Source organism: Adelges cooleyi, unplaced genomic scaffold (assembly GCF_023614345.1).
Source record: "Adelges cooleyi isolate 19-005CV unplaced genomic scaffold, UGA_ACOO_1.1 ACOO_flye_CR_arks_rails_tigmint_CR_PRNA_651, whole genome shotgun sequence".
Classification (NCBI taxonomy): domain Eukaryota; kingdom Metazoa; phylum Arthropoda; class Insecta; order Hemiptera; family Adelgidae; genus Adelges; species Adelges cooleyi.
In genome coordinates, this window is record NW_026096352.1 from 4,589,652 (window position 1) to 4,600,497 (window position 10,846).

Sequence of the window (10,846 nt, forward strand, 5' to 3'; positions counted from 1 at the left end):
TGATAGACCACTGTTTGTACCTAACGGAAAGCGATCTACTGAAAATTCATAAAACAAAGTTTTATTTTGACAGTTTTATAAGGCCTTTTTAATAAAAACTCTAATTACAAATATTTTTTTTTAAGAGTTCTAAAATAATATGTTCTAATAAAAGTAATAACAGATAAAATACAATTTTCCAAATACAAATTCTACCAAATACTTTACCACCAATTTACTTTAGTAGCACATACGTGTAACACATATCTGAAGGTTCCCTTGAAGTAAAAATATGTTAGTTATAAGTTTGCTCCTGCATTCTAAATACCGGGAAAATCGGAAATACTATTTTAACGAAATTCTTAAAGATTATACGTGCTATGGCTTCCCAAAAATGGCCAGTATATTTTTTTATGAAACCCAACCCCTCACTAAAAATCTCCCAGAAGATCAATTTTCTTATAATATTATAGTGGTCAAATCCTCTAAGGAATTTGATTTTTGGGTACACACTTGATCTCTCAAATGTCCAAATAAATAAAAGTTTTTTACAGAAACTTTTATTACCAATATAAAATAAATAATAAAAAATAACATTAATTTGTTTGGAATAAAAGTAGACGGTGAAATTTGATTTCTTAATTAAATGAACTAAGAATAAGGTAAGCCTGTTTGTTAATGTGTTCTACGTGGTGTTTTTAGTTGTACAAAAATGTTTTCACTCACTAATCTTACCATCTTTACGAAATAAAAATGTAATAATATTGCCGAAAGAAAAATGAATTTCACTGTGTATCATGTTTTATTTTTACAAGCCCTTATGTTTTTATGTTAATGGTACTTACCCAGCAAAATTGATTGCTAACATATGCTTTTCGCCATTCATTCTTGCGAGTTCAGTAATATCGAAGTGAATGCGTCCTGAAAGTTGCATACTTTTTAAGAGAATAAAAACATTAAGGGAGAGTACGTTTTATTATTCCCCGCTGGCCTCTAATTTCGATTTCATAAGTATAATAGTTATTATAATTGCAAAGGAAAAGAAGATGTTAAAAAAAAAATTCATGTTTTCGTTTTGGTTTTTATACAACAATTTAAACAGCTCATAGTTTAACACCCCTGAGAGTACAGTGTTTGGCAAACAACAAACTTAATATAAACTTACATTTGACTGCAGTGTGTAAGGTATAGGTGATTGTTAATTATTATTTTGTTTTTTCACGCTAACCGTTAATTATTGTCACTCTGACGTTTTGCTAACCAACGTTGGTCAAAGAGATTCGGAAATTAACGAAAAAATAATTAATTTAAATAAATAATTTGAAAAAACAAATTATTTTCGTGTGGGTGTTACAAAATAATTACTGTCGTTGAAAAATTACAAAAACTAACCGTTTTTTTCTTGCGGTTAAACATCCGACATCAGTCATCTGACATTAGTCAGACAAATGGAAAACAAAAACAATAAAGACAAAGAAAATATATTAACTCATTATTCAAACCCGATCTCATCAGTACACTTTGTTTGCGGTGAACTTTGACCCAAATTAATTTCTAACTGCTTCACTGCTGTACCGTTAAACCGCATTAAGAGATAAACATAAACCTATAACGATGAGAAGAAACCCGTTCAATTTGTCGTGTAATTCATACTATAATAAATTACAGAGTACCTATACATTATTTAAAAACAAAAATCAAAACAATAATGTTTCGGAATAATATGTGTGTTTTAGCTGAAATCGGAGCTTCTGGCATCGACCGCGGCTATTTCGGACCATGGCAAATGTGCAAACAGTCGTACTACGGCCGGACAAAGTGTGGCGACTCTATATCCAGGTTTCATCCAGAAGGTATGTAACTCAGGTGCCGGCAATCTAATTCGGTATTATTCTTAGTAGTCAAATATGGTAACCCTGTTGCCTGGAACACAATATTATAGTTCCGATTTGCAACCGGCTGAAATCAAAGCTTACAAGTTGACTGACTTGAGTATGATATTCAACTATCAAAAGCCCAAAGCTTCATATACCTTACCATAGCTTGCCAGTTAACTTGTTAAAATTGTATAATAACTATTGTTTCAGATACCGTAAGGATAGCCGGCTTCTTTGCCCTTGCCGGTACCCTCAGCTTGGCTGTGTTTTGCGTGCTCAGCATAGTACAATTGGCCATGGTCGTGTCACGTGAGAAGGTAGTAATCCCCTACAGTAAGACGGTGGTTACCAAGTTGGTGTTTGCGTTCGCTGCCAGTAAGTCCTCAAAAATTATTATTTTGTATAAACTAACTTGATATTTCTTTTTAATAGAAATTACAAAATTTATTTTCTCACTATGATTTATGTATAATATTGTTTTTTTTTCTAATTTATCACGTTTATCATATGTAGCTTTGCTGGCAATCATCGCCGCTGGTTTGTTCGCATTGCAGACTGACGACAGGGACAACAGCTATCAAGTGACTCGAGGAGAATCATTTTACATGCAGGTAAACCCTGAAATGCTTAAGTGTGGTAATCGGTCCTATATGAATAAAATAAATGGGAAAAGTTATTCTTTAAAATTTAAACGGCCATATTTGTTCGTGGGCGTGCTGCGACTTTCGACTTAATTATAAGTCTATTGTCATTATGATATTTAATGATGCGCATATCTTTCAAGGTGTATTGTTGCCACCCTGCATGCTTGTATCGAATTTGTTTAAAAAATAAGATCAATAGAGCCTCTTTTAAAGTTTAAAAAAAAAGCTATTTAAAAACTATTTTCCTTTTTTGTAAAAATCTACGCGTGTGACGTAAAACAATAGAGTTTTTTAAATGCACATTATGTCTAGTCTCTTTTTCCATTGTTTAGTGTTTAGTGTTTACCATACTAATTTAAGCAAAATTAACTAATGCAAGTAATACATAAACATCCTTTCGAATTTGTTTTTTTTTATTAAATCAAATAGTTACATTTAACAAAATTACATATTAAATACATTTTATGGTTTATCTATCTACTATAAGCAATTGCTTGGGCCGGAGATAGAGAATTATACAATTAGGTATAGAAATTAAAAAAAACAAATTAAATTAACAAAATTTATCCTATGACAATCAACAAAATACCTTATAATTATAAACAATTTAAAAAAATGCTACTATTTTTTTATCTTTCTCAAAATGTCGATACTTTTAATTCTTGGTAATTTTGTATTGTTGACCAATCTAAACTTTGTTTACCCTGACAGACTTATATAATTTTATTTTGTTGTAGTTGAAGTGGTTTGATCGCATTTTTAGTTGCGCCATCGAAAATCCCAATACCATATTGAAATACTGCTTGATAAAAAGACATATACAGTTCGAATGTTGTCTTTTGGAAAAATCTAATGTAGATATTAAATACGTATTCGTGCTATTTCTAGAGAAAATCATATATAAAGTGTTTCTAATTTTTATGTGAAAAATTCCTATATGTTAGTAGACGTACAACTTTTTTCAACTCAATCGCTACTTAAGTATGAACGGATTCCCATGTTTTATCAGAAAAAGACAATTTGTCCGTCAATTTTCGTGTCGCAGACACTATTTATAAGCAAAATGAAAAAAATTGAACCTAGCATACCTCCTTGTCGCACACCACAGATAATACTTCATTCCCTGCCTAGTATGTAATTAACATTAACAGATTGTTTTCTATTCTCTAGATACTAGTTAGCCATTTTAAGCTGTTATTCGTAATTACCAAACTATATAGATAGAATTTTTATAAGTTTCGTATGATTAAAAATTTAATGAAACCTTATTTTAAACAAAATACCTGCTTTAAGGTATTTTTTTTTAGTGTCTTGTGAGAATCATTTAAGTAAAAAAAATTAATAAATTATTTTTAAATAATAACGATAAATACAAAAAAAAAGTGGGATTGGGTAGTGGGGTATACATGGGCATGTAGGATTTGGGCAGGTGGTATCTTCAAAATTATTTTAACTGAAACTGATAAAATCACTTAAATATAAACGCTTTGATGCATATCTGCAGGTAGTAGAAATATTAAACATCTATAAAAGCATTGTGAATACAATGAATACACTATTAGCGTTGATCGTCTGTCTAGTTCACTCCTTCCTCTTAAAATTCGAGAAAAACACCTATTATAACCTATTAAAACCCCTATTAATGTCCACAACTAATTTTCTAGAGCACTTAACTGCATTTATTTTTATTTAACAGATACTAAAAAGAAATGATCATTTATTTGGAAACGCAGTCAGTAGTTCTATTTCCATTTATATAAAATAATAAAACACTTAATTAATGTAATCCATCCTTTCTTCTTTCAGTGTCTTCAGTTAAGTTTGCTAAACGCATTGCATGATGTTCTAGAAATTCGGAATTTGTATTTTCGCATTTTTCTTCTGTGAATGCATTATCAATTTTGCTACTTTATACTTATAATTTGGCTCAGTAACCTTACTGATAATACGGTTTACTTCGTCTGCTATTATATTTATAATTTTATTTATCTTCTCGTCTGTCGTCAATCCCATAGTCCCATCGAGTTTATATATCTCACTCATTAAAGTTAGTAGGTACGCCGTTAAATATTTGGTCAATTAATATAAGCAAAATAAAGTACTCTTTTTAATGAATTTATAAAAAAACATCAGGTTCTAGTCGAACAATATTTTCTGTTTTTTGATAAACAACTAAATGAATTCAAATATAACTATACAATTTTAAATTTATGACGTCCAAAAGTATTGCATGTCATTTTATGTATTTGAATGGTTGTGTTGTCCATTCCATTCTGTAACATGGATTCTTGGTGTTTTCAACTTCCTTTGTAAACGCCTTATTTGTACTCTCCCAATCAACAACAATGCCAGGTAATGGATCAAACAAATATCTCACTAACATGTACATCAAGTTTCAACTATAAATTATTAACATCAATGGGTAATTTATTATAAGTCTTGTCCCCGACAAATTGCTGATATTTTTGGTCATACATTTCCAAAAATGTACTCAACAATTTTGGACTCTTAGGTGCATTATTGTACAATTTTAATGCGTAGTCAAACTTGTATATTAGGTATTTATTTCCTTCTCACGCCGTTACCAATTTCTGTAGGGTTTCGTTAATCTCCTATAAGTGTTCATCTAGAGTTTTTTGGGCTCTTATCATGTAGTGTTGTAGTCCTAATAGTTTTATATGCAATTTCCAATGCCGACCGCTCATTCAAAATTCCCCTTTGTATAACATGTCTATCATACAGTTTACGTAATCGGCAATAACGTCCAACTAATCTACGATATGCAGTAGCATAACCGTCACAAGTACATAGTTTGTGCACTGTATGTCTTGTATTTTGCTGTAAAATTTAAATTTTGTAAGTATTCTGTTATTTAGTGATTCGTTGTCCGTTGTGGTAATTTGAAGTCAATGTTTTTATATCGTCGCAACTAAATTCAATAGGATTGTAACTCAATGTATTGTACAAGTTCAACACTGAAATCAAATTGACTGAATACTGTCCAATAAAAAAAACTGTTGCAATTTTCAACCTAAAAACACACAATAGTTTTTGTTTTCATAGTTTTTAAAGTTTTTAAATACGTTAAAATAACGATTTTTGAATTCGATATCGCATTAGTTATTTCAAAGCTACTCGGTCTAAATACAACTGTTTTATATTATTGATCATGATCAATGTCATTCTGACAAACTCTAATATTAAATAAATTAATATTAATGGAAGTTCATTAATAATAAATACCAGCTCTCGCATTTTTACCGTATTTTTAAGTTTTAACATTTTAACACTTCAATGTGAAGTCATCGTCTAAAAAAAATGTTTCCTTTTTCAGTTTTTATATATATATATGATCGTTAAGATTTATGAGCATGTATATTTGTACAAATTTCTTGTAAGTAAAAAATAACAATAATTTTAGACACCTACAGTGTGTAATACTATATTGTTTGATAGACGTGGCAATATGGTTGGCGCAACACTCGTGTGTCAGCTGGAGAATAAATAAATTCGCAACACGCGTATTACGGTTGAATAAATAAAATGTTTGTTTTTGACAAGTTCAATTTTTTTATTAATATACCGAAGTAACTCACCGTACTATGCTATATTATACTATAGACAGCTCCAAATTGTTCCCATCACATCCAAATGTTACCCATGTATATATTATATACATAGATCGACTTAAGTTTATTTTCAACTAGCTTCAGTTTTGGGTGATATTTGCCTGTATATCATATTTATACATATTATTTATATAGTACATACATAGTGTACACCTATATATTTCATCACACAATTTGTTTTTAAACAAAAAAAAAAGGTGTAAATACAATTTACAAAAAAAATTGTTATACCCCGTTTTAAATTATAACTTTTGACTGTTCTTCTTGTGTTTCAGATCTGTTTGATCATCCTCAACTTTTTGTTGTTTGTGGCCGCCATTTACGATTTGATATTCTCTCGTAGGATGGGTGGTGACCCTACTATTAGCCACCGAGATCCAACTGGTGTCGAAGCCACCACGTTCAATAATCCTGCGTTCAAGGAGAAGAGATCCATGAATCCCAGTAAGTAAATAATGTTATTATGATCAACAGCAAATGAAAAATTGTATACAATGGGGATATAAAAAAACACAAGTACTTACGAAATTCTATTGTTTATATAAAGAAATTAAAACTCTTTTGCCATTTTTATCATAAGGAGTAAATAACCTTGTAATACTCCTCCTCGACATGTTTAATTATCTCTGTAACATGTTCTAGACTACATCCGACGCATCTATTTAAAAACGATTAAACCTCCTTTGTTGAACACAATTTATTAAAAAGTAATTGGAAAAGTCCCACAGATAGCATACTTAGATTTCATATAGGATACAGTTTTAAAACACAGTGTATTTTTAGTTTTAATTTTATTTCAAATATCATATTTCGGGGCCAGAGATGTAGGTTAAAGTTAAGCTATTGTTAATAAACGGACGACCGGGTGGTCAACTGGTGGTAATGAATACTAAAGGTATTGTGTTTGGCATTCTTTAAAGAAGCTTGTGATCCCAGTATAATAATGAAACAATAACGGTGATGTTGCAACTAATACAAGTACCGCAATATCTTATATCCGCTAAGGTTTTCGATTGCTTTTTGTACGTGTGAACAGTCTTAGATAATAAGGGCGTGGAACAAACCATCTGTTCCCATACATTCGAAACGGTCGCCTAGAGAGGACATTTATATTCAATTTTTTTTTATAAATATTATCCGCTGTTATAATGAGTTTAGTATACTTCTCTTAACTATTTAATATGTATTATCAATATTTTTAAATCGACAAATACTAAAAGTCGCGTGAGCGCGTAAAACTTTTATTTTTCGGTGAAAAATTTTGTAAAAACGCTGTATCAATTATCATATTTTAAAGTTAAAAAAATGTCCCTCATTATTTTAATTTATTTGTGTTACACAATACATTTAATGATCAGTTCGCTATTTTATTTAATATTATAATTTTGGCTATTTTTCCACGCTCTTTTTATGCCACAATTTTGCCTAATCCAGTAACCGACAAAAGACAATTGCAACTAACTCTTTATCGCAAGTTTTATTGAAAATAATTACTGGTTTCAGTAGTTATGTTATGTAGTCAATGACATTTTTAAAGCCTCGGTAAAGTGTAGGGAGAGTGGCGTTTCCAGAGGGGTTAGAACTTTAAAATCCTGCTGTAATTCAATTGTATTACTTTACTATTATCGTTGACTTTATACATTAAAAACGACTTTATAATCATTTAAAGATAGTTAACCATAAAACGTGTTTTATTATTATCTTGGTAACCCTCGCCGAAAAAAATATCTGGGTACCGATACTATTGTCTATTACTGCTAATATTATGTTAAGTAGGTAGGTACCGGAAAATGGAAAATAGTTCATAACATAGTTATATGTTTAATGTTACTTTGTACCATTTCGTTAGCTTTATTACATTAACTACTAGCGTCGTTTTTTTGTTTCTGCTCAGGAGGGACAATATCGGTGACGGACGCCAGCGGCAAGCCGTACCTGAGCGGCGGAGTGACCAACGGCGGTAGTACCATGTCGATGACGACCACGTTGAGCTCCAACGGTTCTTCGGTGATGTCGCCAGCCGTCCGAAGTCCCCTGCGGTCGTCGCTAAAGAAACCCAGGCAACCCACTAACGGCAACGGGTTCGGCATACAGAACCCCGGGTTCAGCGGCACGTCGCCTACCCTGTCCAGAAACGGAAGCGTCAAGAAAGTTCGCATACAGACTCAAAGCACGGCCGTGTGACCACCCTATATATAATATAATAATAATATGATAACAACACAGTGTTAACGATATATATATATATATTATATAATATTATGTCAATACACTGAGTTGGTACATATGCACATAACAAAAAACGTTAAGCACTGGCAACTGATATTATTATTAAATATTAGTATTTAAAACGTTTCAACTATTTAGTTCTCGCAGTACACCGAGTTGCCTGATCAAAAAATACAAACTTATATTTATTCGACGATAAAAACATGTAATATTATAAATAATTGGAAACCGCTATAGCAATTTGTAAATGTTCACAAACACGTGTCGGGAGAGTTACATTACCCGGTCATTACCACAACAGTTTATCATACAAACAAAAACAAAGTTGACGAAATTCCAATTACGAATTACAATTAGCCTTCTAAAAATCATTCAAGTACGTTGATGGCTAATCGTTGTTGGCTACATTGTTTGTAATTTGATTAGTTTATGTAAAATTTACTGGCGTGTACAATATCGAGACAAAATATTTATTGTTAATGTTATTATTTCGGATTTAGTTAAATATTTTATATGTATTTATAATATATTACATTATAGATATCGATTACTTTAACGTTTTTATAGAAAACGCAAGACCCGCGCAATATTAAATTAGTATTATATGTATAATATTATTACTATGTAATTTTAATTTTCATACAAATCGTCCACATCACGGTAGTATATCAATATGTTTTCACGTTTTTGAATTCTCATAAAATCGACAAAAAGAGTACACAATATAATATATTTTATATTCTTTTTAAGAAATAAATAAAATATTAACCACAATTTGTAGGTACAGCTATCATCAACGCGATGATTGACAAGTAATAACTGGAAATTACTGAAGTAACTTACCTATAAAATCTCTCCATTGGATTCGTAGAATATCTTACTAACTGGCTGGAAGATATCTTCGGTCGGCGGTCATAACCAGTTAGGTTTGATTTATACGAAATTAAATTGGATCTGTTTCGGATTCTGAAAAAAAACTAAATCTTATATTTCTTGCTTAATTTGGACTTAACTGGTTATGATAGATACATTTATAATTTTTAAAAAACTTGTTTCGTAAAACAGTTAATTAGCTTATTATTGTCATACGGTCGGGATAGATTAGACTATAATCTAATTGTAAATGTAGAAAGTGTTCGACTGTTTAAACTAACTAGCTACCTACAATCATATTGTTATACTAGAGAGGCTTATTAAGATGTATGTACATGGCGATACACTCATAAACGGTAACCTAAATATTGATAATTATTAATTAATATAAACTATTTATTTTCGAAAATAATGAAGGACATGTGACATGAAGGAATAATTTTGTAAATGCTATTATAACTTTTTACATGCAAAATATTGGTAAGTTATAATAATTTATATCCAGTCTGGTGACCCTTCATTGATTTACATTGTTTAAAAAATAAAACAATTTATACGCACACATTTCACGCGTTCAAATGTATCAGTAATGCAATTGTTAGTTACTTTTAATATACCTACTTGCTGAAAATGTATTTATCTACTCATGTGTAAGTATATAATAAATTATATAGCCACTAGGTATAACGTTGAATATTATTTAACGCTAATATTAATATTGTTCTTTTGTAATTAATTGTTAAGGTATATTCTTATCGTGCCATTGCTCGATTCAAAATTATTCATCCTTTAGGAACTCATCGCTATCATTTATTTTGCACCACTGTTCATACTATTTGTTTTTTTTTGTTCGTTATAGTAAAATGTAAAAAAAAAACAAAGCAAAACATTTGTTTTAGACGTAGGTACAATAAAACGTAAAAAAAACCCATACACACAAAATGTATAATAATAATAATAATAATTTTCATGTAATTATTAAGCGATAAAACATAATATGTGTTATTATAGTAAGCGAGAAAAAAATAAAACAAACGCTAGACCTTGACACCGAAATCTAACAGCAAAAACAACTATCATAGTTATTTTTGCTAGATTTTTAGTTTTTACACGCCTACTATATACACATTATACTTCGAAGCTAAAATAATCGACATTTCAAAATAATACTTTCACTCGTGGAAAAATGTTTTCGTTAAAAAGTTCATTATTTCATCAACTTATAAAAACCTAAAAGTAAAATAACGTTAGCAATACACTTTCCCTGTCTGTATATTAACTCTCTGTATTTTATCCCTTTACTTAGGTCCTTGTATTATAAACTATAAACATCACTGAACATATTGAACATATCAACTTTATTTTAATTAATTAATTTAAATTGTGATATAATTTCATCTTTGTTTGAAAAAATAATACGTATCTTATGCGGACAAGACTCTCGTCCTTAGATCTTTTCACTGCTTTCTATCGTCCATTTTGAACCGACTTAACATATTCTCCTTTAGCATCACAAATTATAACAAATCATTAAGGACTTTCGGTTTTTTTTTTTTTGTAAAAAAACCTTTGTGATCACATTCGAATATTCATACCGCATAGCCTATTCTCATCA

The 10,846-nt window shown here is 30.3% G+C and overlaps 1 protein-coding gene across 2 annotated transcripts in view; it reads left to right on the plus strand.

The window, feature by feature from the left end:
* Positions 1 to 10,160, plus strand: part of LOC126844572 (uncharacterized) — a 43,442-nt gene extending 33,282 nt beyond the window's left edge. For both annotated transcript variants that reach the window (XM_050582859.1, XM_050582860.1), the window contains exons 3-7: positions 1,716 to 1,832; positions 2,067 to 2,231; positions 2,370 to 2,467; positions 6,405 to 6,573; positions 8,024 to 10,160. In XM_050582859.1, the coding sequence (XP_050438816.1) occupies positions 1,716 to 1,832; positions 2,067 to 2,231; positions 2,370 to 2,467; positions 6,405 to 6,573; positions 8,024 to 8,313 (839 nt within the window). In that variant the 3' untranslated portion in view covers positions 8,314 to 10,160. The remainder of the gene's footprint in view (positions 1 to 1,715; positions 1,833 to 2,066; positions 2,232 to 2,369; positions 2,468 to 6,404; positions 6,574 to 8,023) is intronic.
* Positions 10,161 to 10,846: the final 686 nt, after the last annotated feature.